Source organism: Propithecus coquereli, unplaced genomic scaffold, assembly GCF_000956105.1.
Source record: "Propithecus coquereli isolate 6110/MARCELLA unplaced genomic scaffold, Pcoq_1.0 Scaffold179, whole genome shotgun sequence".
NCBI lineage: Eukaryota > Metazoa > Chordata > Mammalia > Primates > Indriidae > Propithecus > Propithecus coquereli.
In genome coordinates, this window is record NW_012142634.1 from 6,327,452 (window position 1) to 6,348,011 (window position 20,560).

The following is a 20,560-nucleotide window of genomic DNA, read 5'->3' on the forward strand; positions in this document are numbered from 1 at the left end:
ATTACCTTATAATATTTAATACAATATAAATGCTATCTAAGTAATTGTTACACTGTATTGTTTAAGGAATGACGACAAGAACACAAGGTCTGTACACATTCAGTACACCATCCTTTTTTTGAGAGGGGGAAATATTTTCTATCAGAAGTTGGTTGAATCCATGGATGTAGAACCCATGGACAAGAAGGGCTGATTATATTAACTTTCTCCTCATTTCTCTTGTTCAGATCTTTTGTTCCTTCGTATTTGGAATCAAGCTTTTGTCTATTTGATGCATCTTACTAGCTTAAGAAGACCAGACTTCTGTTTTATATACTTCATTGTTCATGTCTTTACCATTATGGGTGGGATAGTAATTTTGCCTTAAAATGATTTCTCTCCCCTAATTCACAAGACTTTAGAAGCAATTCAGTTTATTCAGTAAATGTTTAATACCATCTTTGTCCAGAGCACAATGCACTGGGGAAAGAGTTAATGCTAAGAGGGAATACATTAAAACAGTCCTTCTTTCAAAGTTTTTTTTTGTTTTGTTTTGTTTTCGTTTTGTTTTTAATCTAGTAGTGAGAAACAGTGTACTTAAAGTAAGGTAATGGGTTACAACTTAAAATTAAAAAAGAATTCGCCATGACTAAGAGTTGTTGCAGTCTAATTCAGTGGTTTTCAAAGTGTGGGTTGAGGACCCCTTGGAGTTCTGAGACCTTAATGGGAGGTGTCTACCAAGTCAAAACTATTCTTATAATAATACAAAAATGTTATCTGCCTTTCTTACCTTCATTCTCTCACAAGTATTTGGTGGAGTTTTCCAGAAGTTTGAACGATTTGTGATGACATTATCACCCTGACAGTTAATGAAATGTGAGCGTGTGTATTTTTATGTTTTAAAATGTTATCATTTTAAATTTCTAATATGGGAAATGTTAATAGACATAACCCACATAAACATCACTCTTTGGGGTCCTCAGTAATTTAAAAAAATATGTAGGGGTCCTAAGAACAAAACTTATGAGAACTGCTTGTCTAACCTGAAGTTTGTTTTTACCATATGTAAAGGAGCTACCTCTGTTGCCTCACTATCTCAGTTAGCTTTAATAAATACTAGATCCATACATTATTTTCAGTTGCTGTCCAGTATTGCTTGTACACCTTGGTGTTGTAGGTTTGCGGTCCCCAATCCCCAGGCCGTGGACTAGTACTGGTCTGTGACCTGTTAGGAACTGGGCCACACAGCAGGAGGTGAGTGGCAGGCAAGCTAGCAAAGCTTCATCTGTATTTACATCCACTCCCTATCACTGGCATCACTGCATAAGCTCAGCCTCTGTCAGATCAGCGACAGCATTAGATTCTCATAGGAACGTGAACCTTACTGCAAACGACACATGCAAGGGATCTAGACTGCACACTTCTTTTGAGAATCTAACGCCTGATGATCTGAGGTGGAGCTGACTCAGTGACGCTAGTGCTGGGGAGCAGCTGCAAATACAGATTATCATTAGCAGAGAGGTTTGACTGCACAATAAATATAATGCGCTTGAATCGTCCTGAACCCCTCCCCCACCCCTACCTCCAGCCCCCAGTCTGTGCAAAAATTGTCTTCCACAAAACTGGTCTCTGGTGCTAAAAAGGTTGGGGACCGCTGTTGTAGGGAACACATGGTTGAGTGGATCTGTTGCCATTTTGACTGCGCCATTTATTCTGTGATCACAGACAAGCTGCTTGAGCTTCCTCAATCTTAATTTCCTCCCATATAAAATAAGATTTCTAATACTGTTTATTGTCATGAATCTTGAGAATCAAGGATGTGTATGGAAGATTGCATAATTTACAGAAGTGCTAGAAATGTATAAAGTGGTAACTTTTATCTTATTCAAAGGCATGTATTGGGAGAGCTGGTAGAGAATAGGAGAGAATAGGAATTTGGATTTGCCCATTTTTAGCTCTGTGATACCTGAGAATTTTGATTTAATTGATCATGGGCTATGGTAAAGGATCCTCACATTGTGGGTTGTGATGAACGTAAAAAGATAAAAGATATGGCAGACATGGTCAAGAGAATTACTTTGGTTCCCTGAGCAACTGATCTCATTTGATACCTTATCTCTCTGGTGCATAGGGTATCAGTTAACACTGACTCACCTTTGAGTCACCAGCTATTTGAGTTCTATTGTGAGGGACCTGCAGCCTCAATTATCACTCTTTTGTTAAGCATATATAAAAAACCACTTTGGAAAATTGTGTGACATTTAGATCTTGATCATTCTATGCAGAATTAGGAGCTTAGATAAAAGTGGGCATTTCATATTAGATAGAGGGTATATGTGGATGAATGGGAGAAAGTTTTTTTATAACAGTATTTGTTATCCTTGTTCTTATTAGTTTCATAACCATTCAGGAGTACTTTGTTCTCCATTGGAGTATAGAAATTAAAATCATTTGCCCAAGGATAGTATAGTACACACCAAGGACTTCCATAAATAGAACAATTCTCCATGAGTTTCCTTAAGTCAGTTTCTTAATACATTTAGTTTAATATAAGCTTAGTTATAAAACTTAATGACACAGAAGTAGAAAGGTGATAACTAACGTAGGGAGACATACTATTATTAATTTGTTCTCTTGTACTTCCAAGTTGAGATCGTCACAAAGAATACAATATTTTTAAAAATTAACTAGTGTGGGAAACAGAAATCATGGCCACATGGAATCTGATGCTTGAGGAAGACAAACAGCCGTGAGCTTGTACATCATATATGGTGATTGCTGAGTCTTGAAATGATTCCTTGTGGAAGGGAAGAAGTTTGCTGTCTGACATGTCTGTAGGAGACCAGCCTTAATATGGGTAAATAGGAAGTTTGATAGGAAATATTTCTAGAGCATGTCACTGTGCCAAATGCTTTGTGAGAAATTTCTCATCTAATTATTACAAAAAACTGTATAAAATATAGGTGCTATTATTATCTGACTTTTATAGATCAAGAAACTGGGGCTCTCAGAGTTGAAGTAACTAGACCAAGTTCTCAAAGCTAGTAAGTATTAACGCCAAAATTCAAGACCAAGTGTTGACTCTAAAGCCTGTGTGCTTAGCACTGCGTTAAACTGTCTTGTCAAGAAGAAGCTGAGAAGTGAGGGATAAATAATAGAAAATCCAGGAGAAGAAAATCAGAGGGAAGAAAGAGATCAGGGATGATAGATATTAAAAATGGGTGTGGAATGCAGCAGCGAGGATTAAGGCTCAGTAATCAGTAAAGAATTATTCTATTATAGTCCATGAAAAGAGAGGAGGGTGATAAAAGGGGAAGAAAGGTGACTAAATTTATTGAGTTTCTACTTTGGGCCAGGACAATGCTATGTGTTTTATATGTATATTACCTATTGAACCTGCAGAGTAATACCATAATAGCCATATTTCAATTGTAAGTGAATAATAGGTTCAAAAAGTTTAAATAAGTTACTTAAATTGAAACCTAGATCTTTGAGATTGCAGAACTCATGTTTTTATATCATCATATTCAGTGTACAGTTTAAGAAACAGGGAACTTTTAAAATTTGACTTTTTATTATGACAAAAACAGTTCAAAGGTAAAAAAGAATAGTAAGGTGAACCCTTGTATACCTGTCACCCAAATTTGACAGTTGTCAACTCATGGCCAATCCTGTTTTATCTCTAACTCCCCCCCCATCGATGGATTATTTTGAAGCAGATCCCACATATTTTATCTGTAAATACTAAGTATGTATGCCTAAAAGATAAGAATTTTTATTTTTATTAGATATAAAATGAATATTAACAGTAATGCCTAACGTCATTAAATATCCAGTTAGTGTTCAAATTTTCATGGTCCCATAGGCTTTTTTAAACATAGACTTTTGGTTTGTTTGATCATACTATATTCAACATTATATCCTGATTTTCCATGTAGCAGTTTAACATAAGCATTTTCCTATATTTTATTCCAATTTTGTAAATTATTTCAAAGAATTGAATGCATTCGTTTGTTTTCTTTAAACATTTTACTGTTTTGCTTTTATTAGAAGAAAGTTTAAGTCTCTATGAAAAGTTACAAGTCAAAATAATGTTATATTTTAAAGTACTTTAATTTTTTAAAGGTTAAAATATTTTATATTGTGGAAGAGGAGGGCAAGGAGTACGCCAGAACCTCAAATGAGGCCAACATGAACTCACTTTTTATGTAGACAGTAATTTTTAGTTAGTACCCCTTATGACTTAAAAGCTATCTGAGTTATTTTTCATTTTTCTCTTTCCCTTTTGTTCCTCCGTGTTTCTCTTCCCCTCACCCCTCCCAGGTTAGGATACCTACCTTAATGGTAGAGTATATATTATTCTGTTAACATACCAGCCTAATTTAGCTTTTGTAAATGCAGTTAAGAATAAGAATAACATAGCTTCTGCCAAAAATGGGTAACATTGTTAGTCTGGTACGTTTAAATATAACTTCATTCTTAAAAGAGCACAGGACTGGATGTCAGTGTACTTGTGTTTTTAGACTCAGGTCTACAGCTACATCTCAGGCATATCTCTAATCTCTTTAGTTTCTAATTTTCTCATCAGTAAAATGAAGGGATTTAAGTTATCAGATATCTGTAGAATCATCCTTCGTATTTAATATTCTGTGGAATAAGTCAGTATTTGTGTTTTATTTTCGTTATTTTCAAATTTTAATGACAATCTTCAAATTGATTTTGTCCTTTTTTTAAAACTTATTAAATGATGTTAAGATGGAAAATTATGTTAAATATTAGACAATTCCAGATTCAACACAATTGTCTCTAAAAATAGAATCTACAGGGGATTCTCAGTTGATTGAGAATAAAAAAAGGAATGAAATGGAATGAACCAATTGATAGTTTACAAACTGGGAACTGGATCTCATTTGTCTTTCTTCATTCATTATTATAATGAGATCCAAATTCTATCTTCTGCAAGACTTAAGTCTCCTGTAGTTTTAGAAAAGAGAAAAACATGCATATAATATAAATCACAGTTGTAATAGAGCAGACCAACAAAATGTTTATATAATTTCTTCTAGAAACCTCTGAAGATTTTCAAAAAAATTCAACTATCGTATAATGAAAAGTTATACCATCTTAAGCTGTATTTCATATCATTAAATAGCTTCTTTATTTCAGTGGGTATATATTAAATGCCAATTTATGTGCCAGGCATTTTTGTTGAATACCAAGAATTTAAGCTGAACTAATAATAACTAATATTTATTGAGTGTTTGCTGGCATGATGTTAATACTTTTCATTATTCTATGCAATCCTTGTAACAGCATTGTGAGGTAGTTATAATTATTATCCTCCTTTTGCAGATGAGGAAACTGAGGCTTAAAGACAAAGTTTGCTCAAGGTCATATTGCTGGGAAGCGGCACAACAGGATTCTGAGCAAAGCTGTCTGGCTCCAGAGTTTCCTCTTAACCACTGTTCTATACTGCCTATAATGCAAGATGCTTTTTCTCAGGCAACTCACAATTTAGTTGGGAGGAAGGGGTGGTATGGAGAGAGCTGGAAAAACAGAGACAGGCATGTAAACAGGGTGATTAGTAGCATAATAGAAGTGCATATAAACTCCTTTTAGAAGACTGGTAAGGAAGCAATTACCAGATCGTAAAGAGAGGGGGCAGACTACAGAGAGGATGTGACTTTGAAGTGTAACTTGAAGAGTGAAAAGGAATTTACCATGTGGGGCATGGGGCTAGGTATGGGATTAGAGTGATTAGCAGGTACAGTTTCTCAGGAGAAAATAATACGGTAGTACTAACCTTGGTAAGCATGGAGGACTTTGGTGTATGAGTTGCCCTTTTCATCGTGTGTCAATTGAAATGTCTAAGTAAAATAGAAAATTTGAAATTTAGGCTTATGGTTTATCAGTAACAGAAAATAAGAGTATTTTGAACCATTTGTACTTTGTTTTCTTTCTGGCTTATACTTAGTTTTGTATTGGTGTTCCATAGTTTGCATAATAATGTATACCATAAAAGTTATGACTAACTGAAATTTTGTAAATTATATTTTTAATGCAGCAGGGTGTACTCATTATCTGAAGGATTACTGCCTCTGAAGCATAATAAAAGAAGACACATTTTGAAAATGATCATTCCCTGATTTATCTAGTTTATATATTTGGTTTAGGAGAATTTGGAGAACACTTGTGTTTGCTAGTTCCTAACGTAAGAGAATCAAGAGCCCAAGACTATCAAACTAAAAGGCAAAAACCACACAGGACTCCCAATTGCCTCTTTATAGCTACTTGTTCTTCTCACTTCCTTAGGCAGGATGTAGTATTGTGTGCGTTCCTGAGCCTGAAATATGACTGTAGTCTCTTAAGTATCTAAATTTGATTGATCTCTCTATTTGAAGTAAGCCTATTTGTTGAAGAGGTGACATGCCATTTAAGCTAACTATTAAAGAATAATTTAGCTTTAGACATAGGGAGATGGGATGGAAGTGTATTGTATTATAGGTAGAAGAAATCCCAAAGGAACAGAAGAATCATGATATTGTAAGATATCTTTAGGGATTCAGTGAGGAAGCCAGTTTGATAAGTAAGACTCGAGCATAGAAAAGGGAAGAAAGCCAGAGTCTGTGGGCTTATTACCTGCCAGGAACTCTACTGGGTGCTTCACGACATGTATGAACTCTTTAAATCCTTGAAATAGTCCTGTGAGGTAGCTTTTTATTAAAAATAAATAAAGAGGCTTTGTTTTGGTTAAAAAATACCCTTTTTAAGATAAGGAAACATAATTTCAGAGCTCCCAATGTCTAAGTAATCAATGAAAACCTGAACTAGGCCAATGAAAAATATATTAATGGAACAATAGAAAAGACATTTTAAGGTAAATGGATTCAGAGGAAGAGGGATAGACTGGTTGTGAGAAGGGGAGGAATAAAAGGTAACTTCTAGATCTCTAAGTGTCTATGAAATTGGTGGTGCCGGTAAGAGAAAACAGGAGAGGAGGAGCAAGTTTGAAGAAAAGGTGTTTAATTCATTTTTAGGCATCAATATGTGGAGCTGTGATAAAAGCAGTGAGAGTAAATGATGTTGCTAAGGCAAAGTATAGAAAGAGAAAGGAAACAGGAAGACAGAAACCAAGTTGTTTCAGTATGCAGAGCAAACCTCTTCTAATTCTTCATTCTGGAAAATTTTACTTACACAAAAGTCAAGATAATAATTCAGTGAACAACCCTCTCTGCCCCTATCTGTAGCCAGTCATTAACTTGCGGCTATTCTTGTTCATCTATATCTTACCACATACCCCTCCCCTGATTATTTTGAAACAACTTGTAGACATAATATGTCTGTTTCTTTAAAAAAAAAAAAAAAAAGCACAATCCCACTATCTCACCTTAAAAATTAATAATAATTATTTAATATCTAGCTTAGTCATTTTTTTTAAATAACCAAATTAGAAAATATCAAGATGTATTGTCATAAATGATTATTTCATAGTGTTCCCTATGATCTAGTATGGATTTTTATTAGAACAGAGAATAGTTGACTTTTTAATCACATGGGCTTGTTTACCCTCTCCCTCTGAAATGTGACAAATATGGATCTGTCTGAGAGGAGTAGGTTGAGAAAGTTGGAGAACCATCCAATTGCACTGGCTAGATTGTTGCCATTCATTATTGGTTTCCACTTCTTCTAGGACTCCAAGGCAGTATTGATAGAATTAATGAACAGTTTTATTGAGTTCTTTATATTTTACTCAGCATCATAATATAGACAAAATAATTTGGAAGACAAGAGACACTATTTTGAAAATCTTAGATGTTAGATATCTAAAGTAACTTAGCTGATGATTAACACTAGAATCAACTTTCTGTAAACCATTAACAGTGAGATATTCTGATTTTACAGAAATTATACAGATATGTAACAGATGTCTATTAGGAAATGTGTTTAAGTAAAAATAGCATTGTATTAGGACTTGTTAGGCACTATATTCCATTGTTTTTTTAAATAATTTTATTGAAATGGATATATAATAAACTGTATAGACATGTGAAACCTCACCTCAGTCAAGATAACCAACACTTCTATCATTCCTAAAAGTTCCCTTGTGCCTCTTCGTAATCTACTCTTTCTTCCACTCCCCTCCTCAGATAGTCACCAATCTATTTTCTGTTGCTATATTTTCAAGAATTTTATATAAGTGGAATTATACAGTATGTACTCTTTTTTTGTGAGGTAGTCTGGCTTATTTCTCTCAACAATGATTTTGAGATTTATCCATATTGTTGTGAGCATCAATAATTTGTTCCTTTTTATTGTTGAGTGGTATTCCATTGTGTGGATATACTATTGATTTATCCAGTCATCTGCTGATAACTATTTGGGTTGTTCCCGATTCTTGGCTGTTATAAATAAAGCTGTTGTAAGCATTCATGCACGAGCTTTTGTGTGAACATATGTTTTCATTCTCATGTAAATATATAGGAGTGGAATGACTGGTTTGGTAGGTGTATGTTTAACTTTTTAAGAAACCGTCAAATTTTTTTTCCGAAGGAGTTATGTCATTTTACATTTCAACCAGCAGTGTATGAGGATTCCAGTTGCCCTACATCCTTGCCAACACATGGTATGGTTTACTCTCTTTAATTTTAACCGTTCTAATGGATGTGTGCTCATGCCTTTCTGATAAGACTTTTTTAAAGCAGTCCAATTTTTTGAGAGGACAATTTTAACTTGTGTGTTCTCTTTAAGCCAGCAATTCTGCCTCTAGAAAAATTTCTCTGTGGAAATACTGTCACATGAGGATGTGGGGAAAAGGGAACCCTTACATACTCTTTGTGGGACTGTACACTAGTATAGCCATTATGGAAAACAGTATGGAAGTTCCTCAAAAAAATTAAAAATAGAACTACCATATGATCCAGCAATCTCATTTCTGGGTATGTATCCAAAGGAAATGAAATCAGTATGTGAGAGAGATACCTGCACTCCTATTTTCATTGCAGCATTATTCATTCACAGTAGCCAAAGTATAGAATCATCCTAAGTGTCCATTAACAGATGAATGTATAAAGATTGTGGTATAAATACACAATGGAATACTGTTCAGCTTTAAAAAAGGAAATCCTGTCATTTGCAACAGTGTGAATGAACCTGGAGAACATTATGTTAAATGGAATAAGCCAGCCACAGAAAGACAAATACCTACCATATGATCTCACTGAATATGTGAAATCTGAAAAAGTTGAACTCATAGAAATAGAGAGTAGAATGGTGGTTACCAGGGGTTGGTGGGTATACACAACAATGGGGGAGATACTGGTCAAAGGATACAAAATTTCAATTAAATAGGAGAAATAAGTTCATGAGATCTGTTGTACAACATGGTTACTATAGGTAATAACAATTATATTCTTGAAAATTACTGAGAGTAGATTGTAAGTGTCCTCACCACAAAAAATGGTAAGTATATGAAATAATACATATGTAAATTAGTTCAATCTAGCCATTCTACAATGTATACATATTTTAAAACATGTTGTACATGATATATATAATTTTTTTGTCAATTAAAACATTTTGAAAAATAGCCTCAGATGTGTGTTGTGAAAATGAAATGAGTTAATAATATACATAAAGCTCTTAGAATAATGCCTGGCACATAAATGTTAGGTAAATGTCAGTTCGTATAGGTATGCAAAGAAGTAGGGGTCAGGCTTAGTTGCAAGGATAGGTCTGCTAATAACTGGTTGTGCAGGCAAGTCACTTCACTTTTCAGGGCCTTCGTTTCCTTGTAGAAAATGAAGAGGTTGGCCTAGATAGTATCTTAAGATTCCATTTTCATCTCTTCTATTCATTGATTAATTGATAAAATTCATATTATTATTGAAGCATCGTGTAGAAAAAAGCTGCTTTAAAAAAGAGAGAATTTTTTTTTTTTTTAGGGTATTTTATTCATGCCATAATTGAGGTCTCAATATATGGGTGTGGAAGAAAGAACATGTGGTCCTAAATATGGGGCAAAATCTTAGACTGAGTTGGAAGGTACCTCAAAGGTAATCTAGTTATATCTTCCTTAAACTTTTAAGAATTCTTTTTATGATGAGCATATAACATTTATATAGTGCCCTATAGTTTAAAAGGTGGTGCTATATGAATTAATCGCACTTCATCCTCTCATAAGAAACAAAAGCATATATTATTCCCCTCTCCCTTTTTTGAACAAGAATTTGAAATTCAAGGAGATGAAAAGCCCTACCAAAGTCAACTGCTTTGTAAGCGATTAAGTTGGGACTACAATCTGTATTTATATGATTCTGAATTTTGTGTTTTCATAACACCATCCCTCCCTGACAAATCCTCATCTAACCTTTGCCTAAATATTTCTAGAGTTAGAAGACTTGCTATGCATTTAGACAATATGTCCTTTTTTCACTAACACCAATTGTTACACAGTTTTCCCTTTTATTGATCTGAAAACTATAGCAGAATTATCCCTTGGGCAAGGACACACAAGCTCAACTGAAGCTAAGAGTAGATCTAGACCTCAGCATATTTTATACTGTGTTTGTAGTAAACCCTTTCTCTCTAAAGATCACAGTGTTTGCAAACAGTTTTACTGCTGCCATGTGATAGAGATGTAACCAGCTGGCATTCAGGGTGCTTATAGAGCAAACTTGAAGAGACATCCTTAAATAAAAAACATATTTTAGATGTTACAAAAATTTTTCTCCAATATTAGAAGGAGGCTTGGCTTCCCTTGTAGGTATAAAATTTAAATATTTTAAAATTTTGCTAAAGTAATGCAATCAAATATATTTTTTCTTTACACTTTTATTAAATGATAATTCATGAAGAATGTACTAATCATAAAAATTTAGCTCAGTGAATTTTTATAAAGTGAACAGACCCATGAAATCAGCATTCAAAACAAGCAGAAGAAAAAAAAAAATCAAAACAAGCAAAAGAGTATTACCAGCAATCAAGAAGCTCCCATGTGTCACCTAGTCACTACTCTCTCCTCCTCTGCCTAAAAAAGTAACTACTATTCTGACTTCTAACACCATTGCTTTTTTTTGTTTTGGCCTATTTTTCAGTTTTATATAAATTGAATCATACAGTATGCACACATTTTTTTTGCTCTAACTTCTTTGGCTCAGCAATGTGTTTGTGAGACAAAAGACTAATCTGTGTTGTGTAGAGATATAATTCTTTACATTTGCTGTGGAGTGTTCCACTGTGTATGTGTATAATACCTCGGTCTGTCCATTCTACTGTTGATGGACAATTGGATAATCTTGTTATGAATATTCTTACATGTGTCTTTGAACATTTGTGCACACTTCTATTGGATATATCTACGTCTAGGAGTAGGATTGCTGGGTTTTAGGGTATATGTCTCTTCAGGTTTAGCAGATATTGCTATATGGTTTTCAGAATAGTTATAATAATCTATACTCGCGGTTTTACATTCTTTCCAACATTTAGTATTGTCTGTCTTTTCATTTTAGCTAATGCATATAATTTAAAAATCAAATAGAACATAAGGACTTATAATGAAAATAAGTAATTGTTTTCCTAAACCCTTTGCTTTCCTGCTCTAAGTCCCACTCTTTGGAAGCAACCATTTATAACTGTGTATTTCTGTTTTTAACATCTTTTAAGAAGCATTGATTAAGAGCATAGATTCTGGAGCTAGACTACCTAGATTCTTACCTCAGTTCTACCACTTACTAGCTTGGGCAAGTTCTTTAACCTCTCTGTGTCTCAGTTCCCTCATCTGCAATATGTGGGCTAATTACAGTACATATCTCATAGAAATGTTATGGGAATTAAGTTAATATACTTACATGCTAAGTATTCAATAAGTGAACTATACTAATAATTATAGTATTACCTCTGTATTACTTAACAGTATCACACGGCTGTTCTTGAGTCTGCAACTTTAGACGTTGTTTATTGACTTCCTAAAATAGATGGGTATTTAGCTAAGTAATACCCTCTCTCCCACCTTCCCTTTTGTCTTTTCCCGATATAATTATATCGGTTTTTCAATTCATTCATTAAAATGCATTCTCATTTTTATATAACTGGTAACATTTATGTTCTGTTCATAATTAAGTCTTGGTCTGTGTTTTTGCATTATTTATATAAATATTATTTAATACAGATCTGCCTAATATGCAGATTTACATTTCCTTCTCCATATTCCAGTTTCTCAACCTTGATGCTATTTGAAGCAATGTGTTCCTTAAGTTTGAATTCTTTTTTATTCTCATACCAAATTTTCAAGATACTCCTCTCCCTTCTAATTCTTTCTGCCTATCCTGACTTTTGACTGATTTTTTTTTGATGGTCAGTGGGAAACCATTAAAACTTTTTGAACAAGCAAATATCATAGCTAGTGACGAGTGTGTAGGTTGAATTGAAAACTATAGGGCCTTAAGTCCAATTTTCTTTGTCCTTTAATGGAGGAGTATGAGTTGTGTTTTAAAAGTTTTTTAAAGGCTACAATTTATAACTCAAGTTTCTCCATAAAAACAAGGGTATTAATGATGAGCACATAAATGCCTAAATAATTCTTAAGTAACTGAGGTGTTATGCAGTTGGGCTTTGATGGAGTCAGACTACCTCCAATTCTGGTTTAGCCACTCACTGTGTAAAGTTAACTTTTCTTTAACCTTTCTAAGCATCACTCTTTTCATATGGAAAAAGGAGCTGGTAGTACTGCCTCAGGGTTGTGAGCATAAAATAATACATGTAAAGCACTTAACATACTGCCTGGCAATAGCAAACATCTCTGATGAATACCTTTGCTGCTGCTATTCGTTGTCGATACTGTCATTATCATGTACTAATTACTGTCTATTATAGTTGTTGTGCCCCTCTGTATCTGTGGGTTCTGCATCCATGGATTCAACCAACTATGGATTGAAAATATTCAGGAAAAATTACACCTGTACTGAACATGTACAGACTTTTTTTTTCTTGTCATTATTCGCTAAACCCGCAGTCCTCAACCCCTGGGCCATGGACTAGTACCCGTCCATGGCCTGTTAGGGACTGCGCCTCAGAGCTCCACTGTACCCTACCCCATCACCCACCCCCCGAATCCATGGCAAAATTGTCTTCCATGAAACTTAGGAACTGGGTGGGGGGGATGCACAGCAGGAGGTGAGTGGCTTCATCTGCATTTACCCCCACTCCCCATCACTCGCATCACCACCTGAGCTCTGCCCACTCCTCCACCCCCATCCATGGAAAAATTGTCTTCCATGAAACTGGTCCCTGATGCCAAAAAGATTGGGGACTGCTGCCCTAAACAATACAGTATGACACCTATTTACATAGTATTCATGATGATTAGGTATTATAAACAATCTAGAGATGATTCAAAGTATATGGGAAAGTGTCCATAGGTTATATGGAAATATTATGCCATTTTATATCAGGGACTTGAGCATCTGCAGATTTTGATATCCTCGGGAGGTCCTGGAACCAATCCCCCACGGATACAAAAGGGGACTGTATACTGTTTCCATGGTGCATGCATTTTGAATTTCGATCTTGTACTGTGGGAACACTCATCCTATCTGTTTCACAAAGGATCTCTCTCCTGCTCCACCTAAGCTTCAAGGCCTACTGGCTGCCTTTAGATTTTTCTTTTCTTTGTTCTAAATGTCCTTGTCAATGAGGACATGCCAAAGAACTAGGACTTCTGGTTGCCACAGAGAAGGGGTCATTTGCTGCCAGTTATGGGGGAGGTGTGTGGCAAACTTTGGTTTTGTAGAGCACGTGTGGTGTTAGGTGTTTGTTTTTTATGTATGTTGTTTTCATACATGGTGGGTTTTGTTATTTATGCTTTAAACTCTGGTGTTTATTCAGAAATTTAGACTTATCTTTACTTTTGTCAGGTTTAAGCCGTTTTTTCCATACCAAACCTTGCAAGGATTTGAAGAAGATGAAGAGCATATCCATATACAACAGTGGGCACTTGCTGAAGGCCGTCTTAAAGTTACATTGTTAGAATGTAGCAGGTATGTTCTTTGTTTTGTTATTACTACCTTATGGGAAAGAAAGTGCTATGAAAATGTACTTAAGCAGTATTTGTTTTTATTCCCCTTCTGTGTTAATTTAAATTGTATTATTTACCTGTAAATTCTTTATTCATAAATTTAATTTCATGAAAGTAGTCTTTTCAAACTTACAAAAAACATAAACCATGTTTTAGAAAGTACTCTAATGGGGGTGAGGGGGTGGGGCATTTATTCTGCAATCATTCCCTAACTTTTTAGATGCATAATACACTATTGGCTTATTTTTAATTTATCTATTGGAGAGCTGTTCCTATGTTAAAGAGAAGATTATTTAATGATACTTGTTAAAGCACAGTATCAGGACCATTGTGATAGGTATAGGGACTGCTGCAATGGAGTTTTGCAATGGGAAACAGAGATTGGGCTCAGCTCCATATACAGCATGGACAAGGAGGAATTTATAGCCAAGGAGCAGTGTAGGGGTCAGTGGACAGAAAACTACTAAGAGGAAACATCAGGAGTGAGGGGTATTCTGGCTAAACCCGCCTAACAGAATTGTTGCTGAAAACAGTCCAGGTTGATCACATGTTACCAGGGGAACAGTGAAAGATGATGAGATATCAAGGATGGGAATTCTTTACTAAAACTGGACTTTGTTAGAAAGTGCACAGATGGGCCTGGCAGAAGATTCGGAAGCCTGACTAAAGTTTGGCTAAGCAAAGAGTCTTTGCCACCTAACAGCTCAAAAGCTAACTGTCTTAATGTCTCTCCTGATCATTCTTAAGTACAAGTATACTATCCTTAGACTAGATGTCTATGACACTTGTTTGTACCACTTACTTGGTACTTATCACTTTTATTTCTGACGTATAATAAAAATAAATCCTTGAATACAGAGGTTATATTTTGTACCTAATACATTTGTGTCCTTGCAAATAGGTTAATTTGAGTATATTGATAACATACTTAATCTTTTTTTAAGTCCTGGGGTGACTCAGGATTGTGCATCATTATAACAGGAAGTCTGGTTGACAAGAAATTTTCTTTTATTAAAAAAAAAAAGGGACTAAATATACTGTGTATTTTGTAAAAGGCACTGCAGTGTACAATAAATGTATTAGGTACTATGCTAGGTATTTAGAAAAAAACTAGTACATTTGCCTTAGTGTTGCCAATGGTGTTATGGATTGATTAGATGTCTGTTAGCTTGTGGCTGTTTAACAACTAGCTTTGTTATCACCTTTGCTCACTATTCTTTTGCTTTATCTGAAATACTGTTCACTTACACTTTGCTATAGGAATCAAAGACTGCATAAGGCATTGAGAAAATGTAGCCAGACATTATTTAGGTCATGTTAAATTGAGATAAATGATAAAGAAAAGCATTAGAATTTGTGGAGTACCCATAATGTACTTTGTTTTAATAAGGAACTGTATAATAAATCTCAGAATGGATACATGAGAAACCAATAAACATTCTTACAGGGTAAAGAGGGAGGAAAGTGATTTGATAATGATGGACAGGGGTCAAGGTGACAGCTGAGCTATTCACTATAAACTTTTTTATAATGTTTGATTTTTGTGACTGTATCACCTGGTTAAAAATTAAAAACCAGTATTTTAGAGAGTGTATAATTGAGTTGAAGGGGAAAGCCTGAAAAATAGTCCCTTTTATCGCTTTGTTCTTACGTTAGTCCTGTATGCTTGGGTTATATAGCCAGCACCTTTTCCCCAGGTGATAAATTACTCTTTGGAACAGGTACACTACCAAAAGAGATTTCCAGGCACTATCTTTATAAACCTGAACACGTAAAAGTTACTTAGTGTTGTGGTACTGTGTTATTGTTCATGTAGTTTAAGGATTATTTAAAAGTGTTTATGAAGGAGAAAATAAGGTGTTGTTCTCACTTCATTCTGCTTTTTTATCTTCATATTGAAGTCTGAACATTCTTGCCATATTCTTTCCATTAGAATCTTACATTTTTGTTTTTCTTGTAAACTTTTTCTTAGTATAAAAATAGAACTCTCAGTTCAGGTAGATTCCAAGTTTATAGGATTCAAACTAAAGAGGAGATATTACTGTAACCTAAGCATTTTTATTTCAATTTTTATTGTTTTGAATATAAATTCAATTTTGTGGTTTATTGTAATCTCTGAAGCAGAAAGAAACACTAGAGAAAATGGAAGCACAAATGACAGTGCCCTTTTTTGGAGGAAGGACCAAATAATATCTATCATTTTATATGAAGTGGAAATAACACAGACTTTTGAGTTATAGCACTGAATTCACATTCTAGCCATGTGCCCTTATATTGTGTCATCAGGCAAGTTTCACATCTGTAAGATGGGTAAGGGTGCTCCCTTGCTGGTAATTGTGATCAGAGATAGGCAACTAACCCACAGTGCCCACCACATAATAAGCCTGTACTTGTAGCTTCTGTTATTATGTCTTAATATAATCATTACAGTATTTATCAAGGAAAAAAATCTTTAAACAAAGCTATGTTCTTTTTTGCATATTTGATTGTGAGAATTGGAATTTGAATTTCATTAATTTAAAAGAGTCTCACACTATAGAGGAAGGTTCTTTTCTGATTATCTGAAATATAGTTTTGAATTTCCTCAGCAGTAGCTTGGGGGTAGAAAGGCAATTTTACTTGTAACAATTGATTCTAACACTTTGCTTTTATCACGTATTTTTTTAAAAAGCAGTCATTCTGAACAGTTGCATGTTTTTTTGAGTTGGCAAAAGCTAATTATTTTTAACCGCAGATGAATTCGATTGCCATAGTTATAGTACTGCTTGCTATTAAGAGATTAAATTGTTTCACATTAGTGTTGCAATCATATTGTTAAGATTATTATTTTTTAATTTATAACTTATAGTCCATCTTCTATCTTAAAGGATTAGAGGTATTGTGCAAAGAAAGCATATACCCTTATGTATATGTCAAATAAAAGATGAAATAGATCAATAACAACCATATAGAGTAGAGAAGATCAGTTTACTGGCAGCCAAGGCCACAAGGGAAACTTGACAGATGACTTAGCTCTTATAGTCATTTTTAAAAATTTAATTTTTATTTTTAAAACTGATTTTTTTAATTGACATAAAATGTGTATATTGTGTACAACAGAATATTTTGAAATGTGTATCATTGTGGAATGGCTAAATCAAACTAATTGACCATACTTATCTCCGAAACTATTTTCTGTGTGCGTTTTTCTACTTCAGGAGAAAAAATTCTGGCACCAAATTCTAAGCAGAAGTTTTCACAGATATTTAAGTAAAAGACATCAAATGGTGTAGTGCTATGGTCCCCAACCCCCAGGGTTTTGGACCAGTACTGGTCCATGGCCTGTTAGGAACCAGGCTGCACAACAGGAGGTAAGCGGCAGGGAACAAGCAAGTGAATCTTCATCTGTGTTTATAGCCACTCCCCATCACACGCATCACCGCCTCAGCTCTGCCTGCTGTTAGATCAGCAGTGGCATTAGATTCTCATAGGAGCATGAACCCTACTGTAAACTGCACATTCGAGGGATTTAGGTTGCAGGCTCCTTATGAGAATCTAATGCCTGATGATCTGAGGTGGAGCTGAGGTGGTAATGCTAGCACTGGGGAGCAGCTGCAAATACAGATTATCATTAGCAGAGAGATTTGACTGCACAATAAATGTAATGTGCTTGAATCATCCCAAAATCATCCCCCCTACCCCCTGCTACACGCTCCCCTGTCCGTGGAAAAATTTTCTTCCATGAAACGAGTTCCTGGTGCCAAAAAAACCACTGATATAGTAGAAACGTTTTGGGGGGCTGATTTTATCAACCAGTTACATTTTAAAAAAACAAAGTAAGATTTATGGTCAGTGAAGGTGAGGGCTATAAAGTTTTGTTGTGTGAGAGTACCGTACTTCAGTGTATTTGGGATAGCCTGTACTCATTATAGGGAGAAGGAGATTCTAATTAAGGTCAATTCTTCACTGAGTCACACTCAAGCTGTTCTACAGCCTATATTTTCTCAACAGCTTTTAGGATGTTATTTTGTTTTACTGGCTTCTAAAATTACATCTTTTTAAAAAAAATTTAAATGTTAAATATAGCACAATTACAGAGAATCTCAGCCAGCAGTCAACATTTTACTCTATTTCCAAGTCTTCCCTACTTTCCCCTTTATTTATTGTCAGCATGGACTCATGAATTCTTCTGTTTCTCAATGTTTATAATTCCTCACTGTCCTTAATTATTTTAGTGCCTAAATTGTCCTAGATTTGGCCAGTAAGAACTCCCTCAAGCTGGCCCATGTGTGCTTGTGACATGACCCGTCTTTTTTTTTTTTTTTTTTTTTTTTGAGGACTTCATTACTTTCTGGTCTAACAAGCTGCTCTGGGTTTATCTTGTATCTTCTCTGCCATAGTCCTAGAATCAGCTATTTTTCCAAAGAGCCCTGATTCTTTTTAGTAGAGAATGGTGTTAGGAACCAAGATCTGGGTGTTGGGTGTGTTTATTGCTACTTCATATGTTCACAGACCCCCTAGAGCAGACAGAGTAAGGAAATACATTTATGTATATATACTTATATATATACATGTATATATTACACTTATACATACATAATTAATCATAAGTTCATGAGATACAGCTTGAACATCCCTAATCTGAAATTCCAAAATCCGAATGCTCCAAAATCTGAAACTTTTTGAGCGCTGACATGACACCACAAGTGGAAAATTCTACACTTGACACCTTTGTTTTCTGATGGTTCAGCATACACAAACTTTGTTTCAGGCACAAAACTATCAAAAATGTTGTATAAAATTACCTCCAGGCTATAAGGCATATATGAAACAAATGAATTTCATGTTTAGACTTGGGTCTCATTCCCCAAATATCTCATTATGTATAAGCAAATATTCTCTGAAAAAATCCAAAATTGGAAACACTTCTGGTCCCAAGCATTTTGGATAAGACATACTGAACCTATACCTTCAATTCTAATCCATCCTTATAGGATTGCTCCTTGCCTTTGTTCTTTCCCCTTTTAGTATTTCATGGTTCTCAAACAGTATCAGTGCTCTTACTCATTTGCTCAATCTTGTTATAAATCTCAAATAGTTTCAGAATTGCTTTGTCCATAAAAGTACAAAAACATTTACTACAAAGAGTTCAAGATTCATTTGTAATTCTCCCCAACCCTACCCAAGATTGCAGGCATATGGTCAAATACTATGTTCATAAATTAGTTAGATTAATTTTCCCCTTTGCTGTGATTATGTTGTTCATTGGAACATTTGTTTCAGGTTGCTTTCAGTTTCAGTCTCCTGCCTTTTCAGCCTTATTGATTTTTGGTTTTGAATATGTAGAGCATTAATACACTTCCCAAAATCCAAAACTATACAAAAAGATATATAGACAGTCTCACTTTGCGTGGCCCTGTGTTCACTAAAATTGTGTATATCAGAACAGTGCAAAACTGGGACACAATTGTGTTATGCACAAGTTTCAGTTAACAAGGTGAGGATTGCCTGTGTTGTCATTCAGATCAGTATATTGACTATCGATGGGGGCGGGGCTTATTCTGCAATTACTGAATGAAATGTGTTGAAATCTTCAACCATGACTGTGAATTTGTCTCATTCATGCAGTTTGGTTATTTGGTGCATATTTCTTTTTGATATATTGACCCTTTTTTATCATCATGAAAGATTCTTCTTTGTCTCATAATATACCTGGTCTTGGTATTTATTTTGTCTGACAGTGATATAACCACTATACCTTTAAGGTTATTGTTCTCATGGTATATACACTAGCCCTCTCTTATCCGTGTTTTCACTTTCCATGGTTTCAGTTACCCTGGTCAGTCGCGATCTGAAAATATTAAATGGGAAATTCCAGAGACAAACAATTTGTAAGTTTTAAATTATATGCAGTTCTGAGTAGGTGTGAAATCTTGCACCATACTGCTCTGTCCCTACCAGGACATGGATCATCCCTTTGTCCAGTGTATCTACGTTGTATATGCTATCTGCTGATTAGTCACTTAGTAGCTTAGTAGCTTTCTTGGTTATTGGATAGACCTTCATAGTATCACAGTGCTTGTGTTCAAGTAACCCTTATGTTACTTAATAATGGCCTCAAAGTGTAAGAGTAGTAATTCTGATAATTCGGATATGCCAAGTAGAAGCTATAAAGTGCTTCCTTTAAGCGAAAAGGTGAAAGTTCTAGACTTAATAAGGAAAGAAAAAAATCATATGCTGAGGTTGCTAAGAACTACAGTAGTAACAAATCTGTGAAATTGTAAACAGAATGTTGTTATAATTCTATTTTATTATTATTTATTGTTAACCTCTTACTGTGCATAATTTATAGATTAAACTTTAACGTATGTATGTATAGGAAAAAACATAGTAGATATGTCTGTAAGAGTTTTTCCAACCTCTTCTTCTAAAATTCTTAGTTTCATGCCTTAGGTTTAAGTCTGTAACCCATCATGAATTAATTTTTATGAGTGGTGAGAGGTATGGATCCTGTTTCAGTCTTCTACATGT

The 20,560-nt window shown here is 34.8% G+C and overlaps 1 protein-coding gene across 1 annotated transcript in view; it reads left to right on the forward strand.

The window, feature by feature from the left end:
* Positions 1–20,560, forward strand: part of PDZD8 (PDZ domain containing 8) — an 87,049-nt gene that overhangs the window by 12,405 nt on the left and 54,084 nt on the right. Inside the window, exon 2 of the mRNA XM_012642389.1 lies at positions 13,890–14,012. Within this exon, the coding sequence (XP_012497843.1) occupies positions 13,890–14,012 (123 nt within the window). The remainder of the gene's footprint in view (positions 1–13,889; positions 14,013–20,560) is intronic.